Genomic DNA, 20919 nt, shown 5'->3' with positions numbered 1-20919 from the left:
TTCCAGTTGCAGAATAATAATTTGACACTTTTGTCTACTGAGATGAAATCAAGATGGAACAGTGATGTATTAGAACTGGGTTACAGAAAGAAGATCATTTATGGACTCAGACCTGCAGATCTGAAGTTGGAGCTGGCTATGCCTTTATTGGTTTGGATGTCAGAGGGAGGCTGATTTCTTCTCACCTGTATTTGTTAACCTTGGGGATGAAACTGATTGTGTGTTCAGGATGCTTGATTCTGAAGTGGCAGTAGGTGGAAGACATTCAGTCCTTCTGTTTTGGAATATGGGACAGTCCTTTTCTGGGTACTTTGATCAAATACCCAATTCAAAGAGCAGAGACTTAAAGTCACTAGACTGGGGTTTCCAGGCCTCTGTACTGTGGTTCCCATAATCAGCTACATCCATGCAGTGTGTGAAGATTGTCTCAGTCTTTCCATTCCCTACTTTGAAATATATGGTGACAATAAAATATTACCGGTTGCTGAGGCAGGTGGCTCACATAGAAGGTGGGCACCAAAACTAACGAAGGGAGAAAAACAGCTTTTCCTATAGAAAAGAAAAATCTTAAAAAAAAAAATAATTCATAGTCTCGGGGAAGGAGCTTAGACTATTTTATAGACACTTAACAAGAGTAGGATAGAGTGATAGAGGATAATGTGAGAATTCAAAAGAGCCTTTGGAAATTAAAGTACATTAACATCAGAGCCAGAGAGAAGTTGAGGAAATACTGCAGATGATGGAGTGAAAAGATAAAAGTGATAGACAGCACAAGGGGAAATGAAGGAGGCCCAACATTTGAATGAAGGGATATCGGAATGAAAGAAAATAGAGATGAGGAAATCAGCAGTAACTCCGTGAAATCCCTTAGCACTGAAGAACATGAATTTCAGTTTAAAAGGAGTCAGTCAATCAGCGCCCGACAGCCAGCAAGTAGATTGCCACTAGATACAGCCTCCCAAGATTTCTGGCCATCAAAAAAATCCAGCACTTAGGACAGTATTAGACTTGTCACCACGCAAGATAGAGGGCATGGACGGAAGCCCTTCAAATTCTGAGGCAGGGTCTATTTCCGACTTAGGGTTTCTTTACTCATCTTAACTATTTGTTAAAATATGGAAATAGGTCCAGGACATTTTTAGCCATACAAGGGCCTCACAGGTTCTGCACATATCTCCTTTCTTTGGAAACTGTTGTTGGAGAATGTGCTCTAACAGGAGGGAGAACCAAGAGGGAGGAAGACAGGAGATCCCATAAAAAGGAGGGGAAGTGAAGTCTCAAGATTACACCCCGTGTTCCGGGCATGGAAGCTCTGGTCTGGATTAGAGCAGGAAGGAGGCCCTGGTAGATGCTGCTTCAAACGGAAATGAAGAAAATACCTATATACTTCAATTTATGGATGGGACCTTGAGACAGTTATTGGAAAATTTGGATTGGAATGGGTGACAAGCATGTGGAAAACCAAAGATGTGGGAAAACGAAGCATCTATTAGCTCCAGGGAAAAGTTGGGTAAGACAGGAAGAGTGACTGCAGTCAATGGCTCGGCAGGGGCCCATCTAGCAGTGTGGAACTGTGGTCAGATCTGGGAGGGGGCCCCAGTCAGGGGCCCATCTAGCAGTGTGGAACTGTGGTCAGATCTGGGAGGAGGGAAGGGTGCCTGGAGTTGGAGGGGAGGTGGTGGCATGACTAGTAGGGCATCACCTGGAGACCAAGAAATTGAGAAGCAGCCTGTTACTCAGTGTCAGAGAGATGAAGGTCAAAGCAGTGAGTTGAGAGAGTTGGAGGTGCTTGCTTCAGGGAGTGGGAAGTGGGGGAGGGGAGAGAAGGGCAGGGAGTTTTTTTGGTCTTTTTTTTCAGAGGGGGAGGGTCAATGTACAAGTCTTAGACTTATTTGGCTTTTAAAATGAATTATATGCAGATATACGTAGGATATTAAAAAAAAATCAACTGCTAGCCATGAAGTGAATAATGAGAAACAGTCCTTGAAGTTACCTAATGCCTTTTCTTTTATATTTGAGACCTGTGGAAAAAATAACTTGTCCATGTACTTAGACCTCTTATGAGACTGGCTTAGCCATGAATAACATGATCAGTTCTTACCACAGTAACTCTACTGAACTTTTATGGAGACTTTAGCAAGATGGTTTAGGCTGTTGTTGTGGGCCTAGTGAGAGGAAGGAAGTTTGCTGGTGGTGTGCCCTTGAAGGTCATATTGGTATATTGGGACTTGGCCTCTTCCCATCTTTCTCTTTGCTTCCTGGCAGCCATGAATTGAGGCTGCTGCTCCTACCATGGTATACTGTGTTGCCACAGGCCCAAAGCAACACGGCCAAGCAGCTGTGGATGGAAACCTCTGAAATCATGAGCCACAATAAACCTTTCATCTTTTTAAGTTGATCATCTCAGGTATTTTTTGCACAGCATGGGAAAGCTGCCTAGCAGTCTAGCCAAGCTTGATTTTCTAAAACTGTTGATATATCGAGATTACTGGCATCCTATGAGGCGGCTCCTTTGCAAAACTGTTTCTAGAAGATTTGATCTTGCTTTCCTCATATTCAAATGAACTAGTAGAAATACTATGTTTTCTAGTGTACTTGTGGTAGATATGTTGTGATTGAAGAATTACGTTCATCCTTCTAAAAATCCTGATATACTCTGCTGTCCATGTAGCAAGCCTTGGTTCTCAAAGTGTGGTCCCTGGATCAGCATCAGCATCTCCTGGCAACCTCATAGAAATACAGGTGGTCAGACATCACCCCAGATCTAGGGAACCAGAAACTCGTGGGGCAGGGGCAGCAACCTATTTTGCTTTCCAGGTGGTTCTGCTGTTGGAGGAGTACCCTGGGCTGCCCCTTGTACCCTGCAGCCCAGCATGTTAGTCCTGCAAACTTCCTGCTGACTAGAGCTTAAAGACTTGATCTCATCTAAATGCAAGGAAAGCTGGGAAGTGTCTTTTGGGTAGCCAGTGACTCCTTACTGGAGACATAGGAGAAAAAGGAAAATGACTCTGACACTCTGCCTGTGTGCACTTTGAGATGTATTCTGTTCACAGTAGAATGTGCTGTGATGATAAAGGTATTAGGGCTTGTCCTCCTCAGCCATGCAGAAATCATTGTCTCTCTAAAAACCTACCTTAAACGACCCCAGGTTTAATTATTGCTTAACAAAGGGGTTTATATACGCCAGTTACAGTTCTACTTCTCTGACTTTTCTCATAGTTACATGAATGTTTGGTGCCCTGGAATGTAGCCCTGGATATGTAAGAATGTAGTGTCTGATAAGGACAGGATATAAACACCCCACAGGATAGGGGGGCGGGGCAAAGGAGGAACTCAGAGGTGCAGCTCAAAAAATATGTGAGCATAAAATTCACCTCGTATTAAAAAAATTAAATGTAAAACCTGAAATCTCAAAGAGTGAGGTTTCTGATATCCTAAGGGTTGGGGAGGACTTTTTTAAGAATCTAAGTTTTAGAGGAAATAAAGTGAATTGGTAGATGTGACTAAGTTAAAACCACACTTAACATTCTGTGTCAAAAGAGACCACTCCAGGGCAAATTGGAGAAATGATGACAATAGTTTTGTGAAATGAAATATCTATAGCTCATAAAAATCTGTAAAATATACCTCAAGTTAAAATACAGCACAGAGGTGAGAGGTTGCTGTCACTAAAATATCAGGTTAAAAGGTGGAGGAAGCTATTCTTGGCTGGGCAGAGACTGGGTGGAGACATCTCTTTCTCACTGGATATGCCATAAGGCTTGATTGTGGTTCCCTGTTGTGATCCTATATCCAGCTTCATATTAAGGAAACATCAAAGATGTAGGATTTATGGCTAAGGAGAATGATCACAGTACTGTTGATAATGGTGAAAACTAACCTATCCCCACCAAAACCCAAACCAAAACCACGTAATGGTCAGTAGCAGAGGCCTGGAAAATAGACTTAACCTACTCATAATAAAAATTATACCCCCATTTCAAGGCCTGTTCTCCAAGAATTGTGATAACATGAGGAAATACTTTCTGTGTAATGCTAGATGAAAAATGGATTAGAGCTGGACATGGTGCGCCTGTCTGTAATCCCAGTGACTCAGGAGGCTGAGGCAGGAGGATCGCAAGTTTGAGGTCAGCCTTAGCAACTTAGGCTCTAAGCAACTTAGCAAGACCCCATCTCAAAATAAAAAATAAAAAGATCTGGGGATGTGGCTCAGTGTTAAGTGTTCCTGGATTCAAACGCCAGGACCTAAAAGAAAAGAACTAGAATTCTAAAGTGCTATGAGAACTCAAAAAATTATGCATAGAGAAATGATCAGGAGGTATCATAGCAGTAAAAGTGACTTTCCTGGTTGTTAGGGTTCTGAGTGATTTTAATTTACTTCTTTGAATAATTTAGGTTCCCAGAATATCTTTCAAGACTGTCTCTTTTATAGGAAGGAAAAAGTGAACATTGTTGAAAAAGTCTGAAATGTGCCCTGCCATTTGCCAAAATAAGCAACTTTTACAGCCAGCTGGGTGGACATCAAAAAAGCCTCTGAGTGGAAGTGGAATGCCACTTGTTCTTTTAAGAGTGATGTGAGATTTCACTCTGCCACTCATTCAGGTGGCTTTCTGTGTGGTGTTTGTATTGTTGCCCCTGAGTTCTATTTAAAATGATGGATTAGGTGCACTTGAATCAGTGTCTTACTTTACGGTCCCAGGCTACCTCTTGGTAGCGTCTGGTTAGACGCAGGTGGATAAAGGGTTGGATCACCAAGGAGTCATAAAGACTTTAGCAAACTTTTTTCCTTTTTTAATAAGTGTCATAGAAGCCATTGATGCTCAACTGATTTATTCCGTTTATGGACTCCCCCACCCCCTTACAGAAAAATTTTGCGCCTAATGACATTTTTCAGGTGGACTGCTCTTCTTGAATTTACAAATGAATGGGAAAAGGAAACACACACAACTTAGATTTTAAGATCCTTTCAAATCCCTTGAACTTGTGTGGATATGTAAGGACATCCCATGGAATAGAAGCCTATTATGCTAGGAAATTTGCCACAAATTATTTGTGGAATATTTGGGGGGAAACTACATTTCCTTTAGAAGCGTCTTCAGTTTTTAAGTTTCTGTGTTCTCTTTTGACCACGTTGACATTATCAAGTAAAATTAAAAGATTTTAAGAGAGCAAAAACTTGATGATTCTTAAGGACATGTCACCATCTCTCAAATATGGCTCATCAATATAGTGGGGCAGCTGGACCAGGCGGTGCAGCAGACACTGGCCACATATGGCTATTTAGACTTAAATTCATTAAAATTAAAATTCAGATACTAACTGTACTAGCTATATTTCATGTGGCTTGTCACCACATGTGGCTAGTGCTTCCCATACTGAACCATGCAGTTGTAGAAAGCTAAGAGGTGATAAGAGCCCTACAATTTCTGATTAATTTTAGAGTAATATCCATTGAATATTCTTCCTCACTCCTTTCCTTACTAACAAGGCTTTGCTTAGTCTTTGCTAAAAATTACTTGTTGTTGAGGGCCACAGCTGAGTGGGAATGATGCCTGGCATTTTGCCAGAGGGAATGGTTGAAAGGTGACATCAGCAAGCCATTGAGATGATGATGGTTAGTTAAGCTGTGTATTCAAGTGTATATAGACCTTTACTTGGGCAATAGGGCGGCTCTTGCTGCCTCGGGAGCCCACTACTTTGGAGTTCCCCTTGAGTGGGGGCGGAGCCCGGGGGAGAGCTGAGAGGTTCCCAGGGAGCGTGTGTGGTGTGTGCTGGTGGAGTTCGGAAATAAAATTTGTTCCTGCTTGAGTGGCTCGTGATTTGTGCCCAGCCAGACTGCGGCAACTTGTGTTCTATAAATACACCGCAGGTGAAAGAAGGAGGCAGGCTAGCACGGAGAGGGGAGAAGTCTTACTCTATGAAATTTGGTTCAGATAAATGGAGGTTCTGATGGAGAAAATATACAATGAGTGCTAGCAAGACCTTGTAAGCATTTTAGATTTGAAAAAGACCTTTGATTGAGTCTACGTAAGCCTCCTTATTTAACTGGTAAGGAATTTGAGGAGCAGAGAGGCTAAGCAATCTGTTTATGTCACACAGTGGCGAGGTAGTGGCCATGGGACTCGAGAGTTCCCTTCATTTTACTTGGTCAGGTGACTTTCATAAGAAATTCTGATGCTGTAATTCTGTTGTTCACCAGCCTTGGAGACAAGAGGAGCCTGTAGTACAGTTTACACAACTGTGTTGTCCAAGCAGGAAGCTGCCCTTTAGAAACCCATCCTTCTGAACCTTCTCTGTGTGCCTTTGGAAAAAAAAATCCTGCTTTAATTAGTAGACACGTTTACTTTTGGTCTTGAGGTCACAGTAGTATATTTCATGAATTAAGAGGCGGCCTGGGTGTAGCTTGCCTGTAGAGTGTTGGTGTAGAACATGTGAATCCCTAGCACCACACACACAATCAAAAGGAAACGTACATCTTTTAAAAATAGCTTTTAAAAAATAAAAGTAGCCTCTTTGGAATATTGTTGTTAGGAAAAGGATTTGCTTTTTAAAATATCATGTTTAGGAGTATTTGTGTGTGTGTGAGTGTGTGTATGTGTGTGTGTGCGTGTGTGTTTGTGTGTTTTTTTCTTCTCCCAACACTGGGGATCCAATCCAGGCCCTCATGCATGCTAGTCAAAGGCTTTACCAATGATCTGCACCCCCGACCCAAAGTACCCTGTTTTTATTTTCAAAGCTTAAGGGAACAATTGTCACCAGTAAGACTTGCCCCCACCATATCCCATTTAGAGTAAATGGATTTACAAAAAAGGAGAGTAAATAGAAATTTCTGTGAAGTGGTTTGTCATTCTCATATTTAATATGTTTCCTCCGGAATTACCTATTTCCATGGTTCCATTAGCTGCTGAGAGCTGGCTGTGGAAAGTGAAGTCATTTATTCCCGCAACGGTGGCTGCATGCTGGGAAGAGACTGCGTTTTCTGTGAGGCTTGTTTCCACCACGTTCTGTTGATGATACTGTCCAGATGCTTCTTGCATGTGTTTTCTTCTCCCTGTCTGAATCCTGGCCTGCACTTCCTAGCTTCCTCTGATCCTTCCAGCCTTGCCCTGTCTGTCTGTCTTGCATGTGGCTGTTGGAGAGGGAGTGATTCTTCCAAGACAGATGGGATCCTCTCCTTCCCTGCAGTGACATCCTGCAGTGACTGCCCCTGCCTGCAGAAGGGCCTGCAGCTTCTGTCCTTATTTTGGAAAGCACTTTTCTCATCTGGGCTTAGCCGCTTCTCTGTTCTCACCCCGGAGCTTTTGTTCGAGCATCACTTCCTATGGTCCTGCCTGACAGCCATCTGCATGATTGGCGTCCTTCGGTTGGTCCCCTTTCCTGCCTTATATTTTCCTATAGTACTGACCACCTTCCAACAGACCATATAATTTACTAATTTTTAAGAACATTTATTGGCGTTTTCTTTCAATTAGGATGTGACATCCACCAGGGCAGGGTTTTTGTTTTATTGTGTGTGTTTGGTTCTGTGTGTCTTCTTGTGCCTGGAATGGTGCCTGTCATTGATAGGGGAGCAGCAAGTATTTGGAGGGAATGGCACTAATGCTGCTTGCCCACACAGTCCTGTGGATAAGTTTTAGGAGGATCTGCCACACTGTTTGCCCCCATGTTTAGTATCTTCTACCCTCCGAGTCTCTTAAGCCTAGGCTCCTACTTGACTTTTTCTTTTCCTCTTATCATTAGTTGCTCTGGGCATTTTCCCTCTCTGATTTTCTGTTCTACTTCTGTATATTCTCCCTTCCCTCTGCCCACTCCGAGTGACTTGGGTTTTCTTCTTAGACCTGTGAACTAACAGCCTACTGCTATCACGTCCGTCCTGGTGGCCAGGTGATGTCAGCACCTATCAGATGCTTTATTAAAGGCACACATGTTGTTTATTACAAGCACTTGCTTGTCCAGAGGTAATTATTAATTAATTAATTAATTAATTTTGTGGTGCTGGGGATGGAACCCAGGGCATTGCACATGCCAGGCAAGTGCTCTGCTTCTCAGTTGCACTCATGAGCCCATGAGCAGTTCTTGGCTCATGACAGCTTAGTGGAGGACAAGTGCTTTGAAGATTTCATCAGTGACTGCTCCCTAATTGTCAGTGGCAATAGGCATAAAACTGGTGGGTACTGCCACCCACTGTGAAATCCAAGCAGGACACAGAGCTGTGAGTCCCTGGTAGCCCTTGTTCCCCTAGTGGTCTGCCGTGTGCAGACATATGGGAGGAGATCTCTGGAAGCATCTGAAACAAGGTGCAGCACATGGGCTCCTCCAAGATGGTTTGAGCACTGGCGTTTGGTGTTAGGTGATGTTTGCCCTCTATACCTGCCTCTCAAGTGGGTTCAGATTTTTTTGGGGAGGGCATTTGAACCCAGAGATGCTTTACCACTGAGTCACATCCCCAGCCCTTTTTTAAAAAAAAAAAATCTTTTTGAGACAGGGTCTTTCTAAGATGCTTAGGGCCTCGATAAGTTGCTGAGGCTGGCTTTGAGCTTTGCAATCCTCCTGTCTCAGTCTCCCCAGCCACTGGGATTATAGGCATGTGCTACTGTGTCCAGCTCAGATGGGTTCATTTTTGTGGAAGAGGGGGTCGCTGTCTATAGATTCGTGTGTTCCTGTTGTGATGAGTCTTGAAGGAAAGCTCCTGAGACAGTGCTGTTCTGTCCACCTTCATGTGGGTCATGTTAGGAAGCCAATATCCAGAGGGTGAAGTGAGCCAGTCTCAAGAATAAATGACTTGTTTTCCAGTGTCCTCTCTTTTAAATAATCTCAGAACCCATCTATATTCAATATTCAGTAGGTTCCTGTATTTGGTGATGTTTCTATGTAAGCTTTCAGAAATTGAGCTTGTCTCGTGACCCACCTGGGATGTGAGGTAATTTTAATTTTTGATTTACTAAGCAGCAAACCCAGTTTCCATCTGGGTTCAAGTCTTTTTTGTGTAGACCATAGTTTTTGGCCCTATTTTAGGTACAAGCTCCCAGAGAGCTGAGACAAAGACTGTCCTGGCTTGCTTTCTCCCACACAGTGCCACGGTGATATCAGTGGGTCCTAGGCATGGTGTTTACCTATTGCAGGTGGTTTTGAAGCAAGCCAAGGAGTCATTTTGCACCTGGGGCTCTGCCTTTAACCCATATGCGCACATTTCCTGGACAGCCCTAATTTAAGTTGTGTATATATTATTGATGCTGACTTCATCTCAGAGTGATAAAATATGGCCAGCCCCCATGCCCAGAGCTTGTGGTTGTTCACAGGTGCCCTGGGTCTTTGATTGACCTTCCATTGGAGTGATCATGAACTTACCTCTGTAGAACGAAGATGCTTGGACTGGTGTAGTAGGTTATATGCAGTGGGTGGATAGTTAAACATGCAAGCAACTAAGTCCCAGGGTTGGGCTCCTGGTATTCTAGTCTCTTCCTGGCAGCAATTTTCACCCTTTTCCTTGCCACGCCACCAAATGATGAACCCTCTTATGAACCTTTGATTTTGGTACAACCTCAAAATATTTTCTAGGAAAGTAAACTAAATAGCACCAAAGATGTGTGTGTGTGTGTGTGTGTGTGTGCGTCTAAAGAAGGGTGTGGCATTCTTAAAGATGCCTTATGGGTACTCTATAATATGTTCTTTCCTTTTTTCTTCTGTTCTTGCCTTTTTTCTGATTTAAAATTTTATCTGCAGAGAAATGAAAGAGAACATTGAACAAATAAAAGCTATAAAATCCCACGTGGCTGTGTCTAACCACCAGAGTCAGGCCAGGATGCTCATTGGAAGGGATGGCTCCTGGAGTCTCCTAGGCTGCAACATAAATGAGCATAGACTGTAGAATTCTGTGGGAACTGATTATGATATTCTCTGTTTTTCTGCCAGTCATATCAGAATGCAAGTGAGGAATGGCAGTACCATTACAGGGAACCTCTTGTCTCCATTTCTGATTGGCAGAAAGCACACTGTTTGCAAATGTTGGTACCAGAACTGGTTTTGGTGGCAGAGCACTTATGACACATGAGTGAAGACACAGTGTTGCAGGACCCACGCGTGGGATGCTGCAGTGAGGGGCATCTGCTGCTTCACAGCATCAAGAGGGCAGTGGAGTGTCACCATGGTGGATTGGGGATTAAAATGTGGGTTCTGTTTGTTGGTGAAAATGTGTCCCTATTAGTATGACCTCTAGAAAACTGATAGCTTTGCTATGCTCTGAACTTTGTTGTTGGCTTAGTCCCATGTAGGGATGCACTCGGTAGTCTGCATTCCTGATGTTACCAATATGACATTGCATCCTAGTGTTGCGAGTTTCTAGCAACTCTGATGGGATTATAAGACTTGGAAACAAGTCAATGTAATGAAGGTAATTAAAGTGCTCTGATTTTTTTTTTTTTTTTGGTTGCTCTTAGATAATTCTCACTGCAGGATGAACTAAGGGAAGAAGACACCTACTCACTAGGCATGGAGAACAGTTTGCCAGTTTCCAGCATGCAGGACCCTTCATCTTCCCCCCCAGAAAAGCACGTTGGCTCAGCTAACGGCAACGGAGACCTTGATTCAGGTAGGACTTCGCTTGTTCCATCCTTCTGGCTTTTGGTTTCTTGACCAATATCTTCCCAAAATGTTCTGGAAACAATGTGGGCAGTATTTCTAGAGCCCACAATTCTGCCTGTTCCTGGGGTTTGCCCTCCTGTTCCTAAGGATGCAGCGGCTTTCAAGTTAAACTTGGGGTGAAGGTGAATTCAACTGTACTAGGCAGAACGGGTTGGCAGGTGGGGGGTGATGCCCCCTTCTCAATCTCGGTGGTTTCAGCCACTGGTGTTCCTAAATCATGACGCCATCTCTGGCAGACATCCTGGTGCAGTGTTCCACCCAGAGCACCCAGGGTTGGCCACAATGGAGGCATGCGGAGCGTGCGCGTCTTGAGCCAGCAGTTCATTGCTCTAGCTCAGAAGGGACAGATGCCACTTTTGCTCAGAACCCTTTGACTAGAAGTTAGTCCCATGTTTGTGCCCCAGGAAGGCAGGCTGGGAAATAGAATTCTGTCACCGAGCCACAGAGGGACAGGAGAACCCGATCTGCCCAGACATAGGGCTCTCTGAAGGATGAGTGCATCCCTGAGGCTGCAGTGTGTGATGGGAAAGAGATTCCCATCATATGCTTTTTCTGTGGCAGTTTTACCTCCTTTAAGAAATCTGATAAAAAGCAAAAAACTAACACCCCCACCCCCAAACAGCCTCTGATTGGATTTTAATATTTAACTAGTGGATTTAGAAATGTGTCTGTTTCTAAGTACTTACACACTAAAGGGCTTATTTGAAAAGGATACTTTATTTATACATAGCAGCAAATTAACTATGGACAGCTTAGCCCTGTGATTCATAAACACCTGCAGGGGTGGATTCACATAAATAGTGTTGCTCATCAACTCAGTGGGAGATTTGACCATTTGCCTAAAGAAGTTTGTCTTCACAGTTTGATTGGACAAGTCAATGACAGAATGACAGATTGCTTGGTGTCATTGAATTTATTAGATTAAGTTTCTCAAATTGTATCTTTACCTGGAGGCCCCTGAAATAAGGGGGACGCCCAGCCATTTGTGCCTTTTAAAAGTCTCTCTTGTATTTTCCAAGTGAGGTTATTTTCCATTCTTGGAGTTCCTGAGCTTTCGCTGTGGTTTCGTAGTATATCATCTGCACACATCACGTGTGTTGCTGAACCATTGACAGTGGTGTGCTTTTAAAAGCCAACTGTGTATTGGCTTTTCATTTTCATGCAACTTCAATATCTCTCCGTACTCTCTCTTGCCTGAGCAGATTCTGAACCTCATCAATGATAATCTGCTGTCAGAAAATTGTTTGTACCGACACTTCCTTGAGGATGGTTCCAACTATGGGAAGTTAGAGCGAGGATGGATTCATTGGCCAGGGGATTCCAGGCCAGAAGCCTGTCATATATACTTACTTTGTTGCTTGCTCTTGTGTGTTGGATGACCTAAAAACATACAAGATGCTCATATGCTTAATAAAAACAGCATTTCTCAATAATTCTAAATTATCATTACATATTTCAGACATTGGCCAGATACGCCCCCCTTGCCCCTTAGTGTAGCTAATATGTCACTTCTTTTTGGAATTTCCATGTGCACCCACTTGCATGGTAAGATGGTGCTACAAATTAAAACTAGGGTCTGAAACTTTGTAGAGTGCAGAGGCTGAATTCATTTTAGAAATTCAAATCTAGTTTTGAGCATTTAAATCAAACAACAGAGTCAAGTATAAGTCTTCAAGTTATTTGTTTAGTTTTTGTGGGGATTGAACCTGGGGCCTTGCACATGCTAGGCAATCAAGCAGTGAGCTATACCCTCAGCCCCATGTGTTTTTATTATTATTATTTTTTTTGCCAACCTGTTCATACATAAAATATTGTCAGTTCTAGAATCAGTTGTGGGGATATTTGATTCTGGGGCCCACTGGGTACAGTCTTAGTGCTTAGGGTCTTTCCCTGGGAAGAGTTTCCTGATGAGATTTGTGGGCTAGTCACTCCAAGAGAAGGGAAGGACAGAGTTCTTCAGTGGGTTCCACATGGATTGTGAATGAGCTTGCCTTCTGACCATAGGGCAGACACTCAACATTTTGAGTCCTTTATGTGTGTGTGTTAGTTCAACATACAGAGGAGTGACTGCTTTGATCATCCACATTTCCATGATGAGGAAACTGGTCCAGGTAAAGCTACTCGGGTGGTGATTGGAAGCAGGACTTCATGTCAGGCATCCTCAGGCTGTGGAACTGGTGCTCTGAAGCGCTGGCCGGAATCTGATCCCCACTCCCATGGGACAAGGCACAGCCCACATTCTTCCTAGTTCTTTTTCCCACTCCTCCTTTGTCCTCTCCCTGTGTTATGTAACATAGGGCTTCATCTTCCCAGCAAGTGACTGCACTTAAGTGACTGCAGCCTTCTCTAAGGAAAGTGTGGGGACAAAGAATGAAAGACCTAACCTGGTTGTTCACCAGTTTTTTTTCTGTTGCTCAATTCCCTCCACTCTGCACCCCAGCTGTCATTAAACTGACATTTTTTAAAACAAACAAACAAAAAAAGAATTTTGACTTTTTTTCCTAAGGAAAATTCAAATCCTGGTTGGGATCAGCAATGGATACCCATTATGCAAATGCAGTAGGCACAATATAAAATTGCTTCTCCTCCCAGGGACACGGATTATGCCACTGGAATAAGCACAGGTAGATGAAATAGCCCAGGAACTGCAGGCATTCCCAGCAGATAGGATGGACAGCCTCCTCCCGGGTGTAGGAGGAGCAAAGTGCACCGGAAACCTGATCGTGGGAACTCTAGGCGACTTTGGTGGCTGCTCTAGCAGCAAGCAGAACAATATGCTGACATAGCGATAAATACATTCCCTGACATATTTTTGTAGGCTTGGTAAGTGTAATTTCCTGGTGGAGTCTGTGGATGAAGTGTGCGGCATATTTAGACTGGGCAAGCCTCAGAGCAGAAGGATGGGCACTTAGAAAGATGGGCACTGGAGGGCTTGCCTCCGTCTTGTTTTCTCCTTGGTGCTGGGAATATACTAACTGCAGAGCCACAGGCTCTTGTGTTTGGGAAGAAAAGAAGTCAGCATTCTCAGAGAAAGCCAGGACTGCCATGCTGAGGTCCAGATCTGTGACCTGGCAGTATTGTTCCCTATCTTCTAAAGAGTTGCTCTTTTGAAGAGTTGCTGCTTTCCCCAGGGAAGAGGGTTTTTGCTTTCTTCCCTCCTAGATAAACTGTGGCCATCTGAGATAGCCACAAGGACCTTTGCATTCTGATGACTGTCCCTCCTGGAGTGCAGGGGGCCTTGGTTCCTACAGTTGCTCACAGCTGCACTACTTTGTACACCTTATGTAGTGCGAAATGAACTAGCTGTTGTGTTTGAAATAAAAGAGATTTAATGTCTTCTTCCTGTCTCTCTCCACATTAAAAAAAAAATACACACACACACACACACACACACACCACCCAAGAAGGTCCTCAGTGAGGTTCTGTTCATTCTGAAGGGTGCCGGTTCTTAGTTTCTTCATTGGGTGGTGGTTACAGGCTTGTGAAGTCAGCCTCATTTCAGAGTGTAAAATTGTTCAAACCCAAGATTTTACCACCTAAGAAAAAGACGTAGGGGCTATTTGCTAACTGCATTTTGCGTCCCAAGGTCACTTGTTCTCCTGCTTTTAATGCGGCTTTTTATGTTCATTATGGAATATTCTGGTCTCACAAATAGTTTTCTGTTTTCTAGAACTCTGGATCACCACTAATGAACATGCCTGCTTTTTCTCTTAAATTGTGAAATTTTCTTAGTGGCTTTTCATAGACGGTTTTCATGACATCATGGGAAGTGCCTCCCTGCTGGTTCATTTATGGTGGAGGGAGATTGTCAGAGTTTCCTTGATAAAATGTTTATGGGTTTAAGAGGTTTATGGATCAGCTGTAAATATTTGCTCTGGGTTTATGAGACCTCTCCTCGTAAACACGGTGTGTGTTTATCTATTGCTCATTGAAATGTCTTTGGAGAACCAGCTGCTTGGGGAGTCCTGGCCTCAGGGTTGTGTGGGACAGTTTTTTAAAGGCTCTATTATGCCTAACCCTAAATTTTGTATGTGGCTTTATTGTTCAAACAGCATGGTTAAGGTTACCAGTGCTGGGTGTAAGGTTTTTATTTTTAAAGTCCCATTCTAGGTCTGACTTTTGGGGTATTTGACAAAGTGTTTTCCCTAGGCCAGCAGAGTAGCCGAGCCTACTGCCTCCCTGGCTGCTGGGGAGATACAGTGGACCATCTAACCTCCTGGGCAGCTTGACTGAATGAACAAGCGAGCACCAAGGAGCGCACAGCTGGCTACCTGAGGAGGGACTAGAAATGGAGTTTGCAATAAATTTAAATTTGGTGGAAACATATTTTTGGTAAAATACGAAGCATAGACTAGAATGGTATGAAGGCTAAAACACTGCGACAAATGGTCTCAAAGGTGAAGGGAGAAACCAGCCCTGGCAGCCCTGATCTGAAGTGGTGAAATCACCCACTCTTGGCCAGGGACCCTGATGAGGTTCACCAGGCCTCTTTCGGATTCCAGGGTAGGTGGTGGCCAGGGACCTGTGGCTCCACTGCCCTGTGAGTGTTCCTGATGTGAAGGAACTGGCTGCTGCCCAGCAAGAGAGCCCTTTCCCTTTTCCACAGCTGTTGTTCTCAGGGTCTGCAATGCCAGACTCTCCCTTGCTGAGTCCTAGCGTCTTTTCCCAGATCCTCCTCTTCTTCCTCATAAGCAGGTTCCAGACTCTCCACTGGCTTCTCTCTGTAGTGGCTGCTGCCTCCTGCTTACCGCATCGGGTGCATCTGGCTGTGGAATGTTTTAATGCTGCCCAACACGGTTACGGGTTGGCCTTGGAGGGTTCCACGGATCGGATAAATGGGTGGAGGTGGTGGAGGCTTCTGAGGCCTAGTGCAGGCAGAAGAATGAGGGGAAGGCCTCTTAACCCAATAAGTCCTATTATCTCAGATATGGGACATCTGTAACAGCTTCACTTGGGAAAATAAATGTTATGTTTTTAGAATTCTGTTCTTTTGAGAAAATAGGTGAGTGATGAAAACATTTGAATATATATAAGTATGTGTATATATATACATATATATGTGTATATATATATATACATATCCTATGTACATATAGGATATATAAGCTCTAGAGTATTTTTTCCAACCTATTCTAATCCATCTGTGTAAATTTCATTGCATTGTTATGGAATTGTGGCGCAGTCTGGCTGGGCACAAATCACGAGCCACTCAAGCAGGAACAAACTTTATTTCCAAACTCCACCAGCACACTCCCCGGGAACTCTCTCTAACGCCACCCACGCGGCTCCTCCAGGAACACATCACACACCAACTGGAACTCCCTCTCCCGGAACTTCCCCAACCAACATGAACTCCCCAGGCAATCCTCCCGAGAACTCCAAAGTAGCGGGCACTGAGGTGGACAGTAAAGGTCTAATATACAATTGAATCAATCCAGCATCATCTTAATGGCTCCCTCTCAACCAATACTATTGGCAAAATGCCAGGGGCCATTCCGACTCGGCTGTGGCTCTCAGCAGAATTGAAAACTTGGGACTTAACCAGTTATTAAGAGTTCCAGCTTCCTAATTAGGAGGCCTGCATTGGACTCTGCCTCTGAGTCCCCCTGTGATTGGGTGATTCTCTAACCTTTCTGAGCTTCTGTTAGCTCTTCTGTGAGTAGCCATCTGTCAGGTTCTTGGCAGGATTATGAGCTCATGCTATACTGGGCACCTAGTGTGGACACCCAAGCCTACTGTGGCTCATAGGATGTTCCCATAGTGGTGTTGTGATCACAGCTCACAGGGGCTGCAGGAAGGCAGGGTGTGACTGAGGTCAGACAAGTAGGGTGAGAAGACATTCCAGACTCTTGTCTCCAGCAGGTTTGCAGTCCTCAGATACTGCACGAGGAGATTTTGGCAAATCCCATAGTGCTGAGTTGATATCTGATTAGTGCCTTGGAAACTGCTTTCCAAGATTGAGTAATTGATGCCTAGTACTGTATGGGGAGAAGGTAGTGGGGACAGAGTTTTCAGGTGCCACTCTGCGGTATTTTCCAGAATAAAACTGTGCTTTCTTTGGGTGGCCACTTGTTAGATATAGTACTCTTATGCTAGTCAGCATGTTAGAAAGCAGTATTTACCCTTGGCCAGTGAAATTGGCTCTTGTTTATAAAAGATAGAAGGATTGAACATCAGCATCCCTTGAATATTGTTGTGGAAGAGAATCTATACATTTGAAGTTCTTGTTTGCATATTTGGGCAGCTCTTATTATTGTATGTTCTTTCCTTATGATAGCCTAAAAAAAGATTCAAATAATGTATACAGTTTCTGAGCTCTTTGGGGTGACATTTATGCCATCTACTTTTTACAGTGCATTACTTGGTGCTTTTCAATTATACAAATGATGTCTTATATGCAGCCTCAAATGTTTCGGGAATTACTTGATTTCCGTTAGCACCTGACCTTGTACAGCTGTGCAAATTAAAAGTAGTTTTGATTTTAGCAGGGCATGGTGGCATATGCCTGTAATCCCAGTGACTTCGGAAGTTTTAGCTGGAGGATTGCAAGTTTGAGGCTAGCCTCAGCAACTTAGCAATACTCTGTCCTAAAATATAAAATGAAAAGGGCTGGGGTTCAATCTGCAGTACAAAAAAAAAAAGTTATGATTTTAAGACCTGTGTTGTGCATTTGACTGTAGTTTTCTTTTTTTTTTTTTTTGTGATTGGAGAAACTGGTGTGAGTGGCCCTTAGAGCTCTCTCCCAGCTGGAGACATGTCCATGACTGGGCATCAGGAGTGTCTGGTAGCTGCTGTATTTCTGTTGCTGGCTTGCCAGGTGGCTCATAGTCCCGGACCCTCCATTTTCTTTCTTCTCAAATGTCACTGGAGTCACTATTTCTTTTTTTTTCTTCTGGTACTGGGGGTTGAATCCAGGGGCTCCTCTACCACCGAGCCACATCCTCAGCCCTTTTAATTTTTTTATTTTGAGATACTGTCTTGCTAAGTTGCTTGGAGCCTTGTTGAATTGCTGAGACTGGCTTTGAACTTGTAATCTTCTTGCCTCAACCTCCCGAGTTGCTAGGAAGCATGTGCCACCCTGCCCTGCTGGAGTCCCTGTTTCTAACATCCCTTATGGCACTAACAGTCAAGGAGAGTTGCATCTCCAGGATGCAGCCACTGGGCAGATAGGGTTGGTGTCAGTATGTATCATTGGTATACTCAGTGATTGAATGTTCCTTTCCTCCATTCTCCAGCCTTCCCAAAGCCTGGGGTGTCTACCATGGTTAATTTCAAACAAATACAGTACCTTGTAGCAAATCAGCCTTAGATAAGCCTCATTCATCTGCTGAGAACTCTAAGGTTACTCTTGGCTTTGGGGGTGGGGTCAAAGCAGGATCTGGCCAGTTTTCTTCCTTGGTCACCTTCTCTACAGTCAACAAACTGGAGCTCTGCAAAGAATTCAGCAGTGTCCTCCTAAACCCCACTGAATGAGTTTATCTCTTGGTTTTCTGGTCCCAGTCAAAGGCCAGTGCCTCCCATCCTCTACCCTTGTATTGATGCTCCTTTCTTTTTCCCCCACAGAAGAAGGTTCAAGCTTGGAGGAAATCGGCTTTAACTGGGGAGAGTATCTGGAAGAGACAGGTGCTCGGGCAGCTCCTCACACATCCTTCAAGCATGTAAGTGAAGCAGCTGGTTTCCTGTGACCTGCGGGGGCGGGGGTGGTGGTGGTGTGCAGGGCAAAGGCCAAGTACTGAACTGCTCCCAAGAAGAAAGAAAAGAGGAAATTCAGGCATGGTTTCTTAGGAATAAAGAGATGAGGAAGTTCCAAACCAGGCGAGTAGGTGGGACTCATAATGTCTCGCTGTAGGCGGAGTGGTGTGTATTGTTTTCATGAACTGATATTTTTATTTTGAAAGGACACATACGTTTTATAGCCATCTGTGGGCAGATGAATCAAATGAGAAGACTAACCATAAATATGCTGAAAGCATTTAAATCTAATCCGAAGATCATTCTCATTAACAGTATTTTTTTGAATAGTGCACATAGCCTGTTCATCAGAGGACAAGTCCCAGAAAATTAAAAAAAAAAAATGAGTTTCTATCAGAAGTTTGCTTAGGTGTGAAATACCGATTCAATATCATTAGCAAGGAAAAGATGAGATTTTTAAGATCCAAGCTCTTAGGCAAGACTCTTGTCTTAGTAAATGAAAATTTTACTCTGAGAAATCCGTTTTCCCCTGGGCTCAGGACAGAGATTCACCTGATGTTCGGAAGCAGGTTGGGGCACTTTTTAACTTTCTTTTTGGCTCCTTACAGAGTGAGGAAGCCATAACTTTGATTCTTTATTTTAAAAAACATTTAAATCTTTTTGGAGGTGGAGAGTTCTTTTGAAAAGGACTTGAGACTTTCCTGGATTTGTGTGCCCCTGTAAAGGGACATGGCATTCCTGTTTCTCTATTTGGGCTCGTTATATTATAGTTGATTATGATGGTGACCATTTACTGAAACCCAACAGCTGAATATTTTTGTTTTCTTTTTCCTTTTTTCTTGGTACCAGATTGAACCCAGGGATGCTTGAACACTGAGCCACATCCCTAGATGTTTTTATGTTTTATTTTGAGACAGGATCTCACTGAGTTGCTTAGGGCCTTGCTAAGTTTTTGAGGCTAGCTTTGAACACTCGCTCCTCCTGTCTCAGCCTCCCAAGTCACTGGGGTTACAGGATTACAGGTGTGTGCTAACACATCTGGCCCAAGAGCTAAATGTTAAAAGATAGCAAGACCAGAGCTTTCCTAGCATAGAGTGGATAATGTCCTGCAAAAGCCATGGTAACATGTGCACCTTGAGATGTTGGGGTGCTTTGGCAGTTTCCTTAAGGCAGTTGGGGACAGAGATGCTGGTTGACAAAGTTCCCTTCCTTCTTGTACCAGGAGGGCCTGCCTTAGCTTTCCTCCAGGAGTCATCCCCATCCTTGATTCATTAGTTCTCCCCTCCCTTGCAGTCACAGTAGAGTGTCCTGGCAGCAGTGAGGGCCTCTGCCCAGGCTTTCCCCAGGCCTGCGAGCCAGGTTTAAGGGAAAAGTAGCATCGGACCCACGGAGGAGAAATTTTTGATTCCATCATCTCCTCTAAGTGCCTGCTGCTTAAAGCAGCACATATGTCAGCTTTGGAATGTTGATACCTCCAAGCCTGGAAAACTCTTTTTGGAGGAAGGAGGAGAAAAGCTGGTGTTTCAGTGCAGTATAACCCTTTATTAAAAAAAAAAAAAAAAAAAAGGAGACAAAAATAAGTGTATACTCTAGGCTGGGGCAGTCTGTCAGAATCCACTGGCTCACAGAACTGTTGAATATTGGAAAAGTGTGTAGTGTAGCCCACATCTGGGTGTGGACCACGCGTAGAACATAAGAGTAGGTTTGGGACCCTTCATTTGAACAATTTGAAGAAAAGAATACCTCATTCTCCTTTCTTGTATTAGTTGCATGTTAAACAATAATGTGTTGGATATAGGAGAAATTAAATATTACTGAAATTACTTTTGTAAAAAGTTTTTTATTTTTTTAGTTGTCAATGGACCTTTGTTTTATTTATTTATATGTGGTTCTGAGAATCAACCCAGTGCCTCACACATGCTAGCCAAGCACTCTGCCACTGAACCGCAACCCCAGCCCTGAAATTACTTTTGTTTTATCTTTTCTTTCCTCAAACGTGGCACCTAGAAGATTTAGCATTACATTTGTAGTTTGCATTATGTTTCTTTTAGACAAATACATTCCTGTTTTACAGCAACAGAAATACTGAGTTCATGTGCTCTTTTTTCTGGCAGTTCTTGTCATGTTTTGGAAATGAGTATCTAGCGTTAACAATGGTTTTCCTGTTTCTGTTCCTTAAGGTTGAAATCAGCATTCAGAGCAACTTCCAGCCGGGAATGAAATTGGAGGTGGCTAATAAGAGCAACCCGGACACCTACTGGGTGGCCACGATCATCACCACCTGCGGGCAGCTGCTGCTTCTGCGCTACTGTGGTTATGGGGAGGACCGCAGGGCTGACTTCTGGTGTGATGTGGTCATAGCGGATCTGCACCCCGTAGGGTGGTGCACCCAGAACAACAAGGTGTTGATGCCCCCAGATGGTGAGCCCACATATGGACGGCTTTGGCTTACACGGGATTGCCCTTCATGATGCCGAAGTCACTGTGATGGGCACAGAGAACCTGGTAGAAAATGCTGAATGAACTTAGTGCAAAAGTCTACTAGCTTTTTAAAAATTGCTTCTTGGGTTTCATCAGCGGGGGGGG

The 20919-nt window shown here is 43.7% G+C and overlaps 1 protein-coding gene across 4 annotated transcripts in view; it reads left to right on the top strand.

Annotated features, from left to right (window-relative positions):
- Sfmbt2 (Scm like with four mbt domains 2) overlaps positions 1-20919 on the top strand; it is a 218742-nt gene that overhangs the window by 13929 nt on the left and 183894 nt on the right. For all 4 annotated transcript variants that reach the window (XR_007351090.1, XM_048812649.1, XM_015495184.2 and 1 more), the window contains exons 2-4: positions 10437-10588; positions 18205-18299; positions 20514-20754. Coding sequence is in view for 3 of the 4 variants with exons in the window: in XM_048812649.1 (XP_048668606.1) it covers positions 10489-10588; positions 18205-18299; positions 20514-20754 (436 nt within the window). In the remaining variant the exon portion in view is untranslated. The remainder of the gene's footprint in view (positions 1-10436; positions 10589-18204; positions 18300-20513; positions 20755-20919) is intronic.

The sequence above is a fragment of the Marmota marmota genome, unplaced genomic scaffold (genome assembly GCF_001458135.2).
Source record: "Marmota marmota marmota unplaced genomic scaffold, marMar, whole genome shotgun sequence".
In the NCBI taxonomy this organism is placed as follows: Eukaryota; Metazoa; Chordata; class Mammalia; order Rodentia; family Sciuridae; genus Marmota; species Marmota marmota.
Note: the sequence above shows the minus strand (reverse complement) of the source record. Positions and strands in the feature narration are given on the sequence as shown.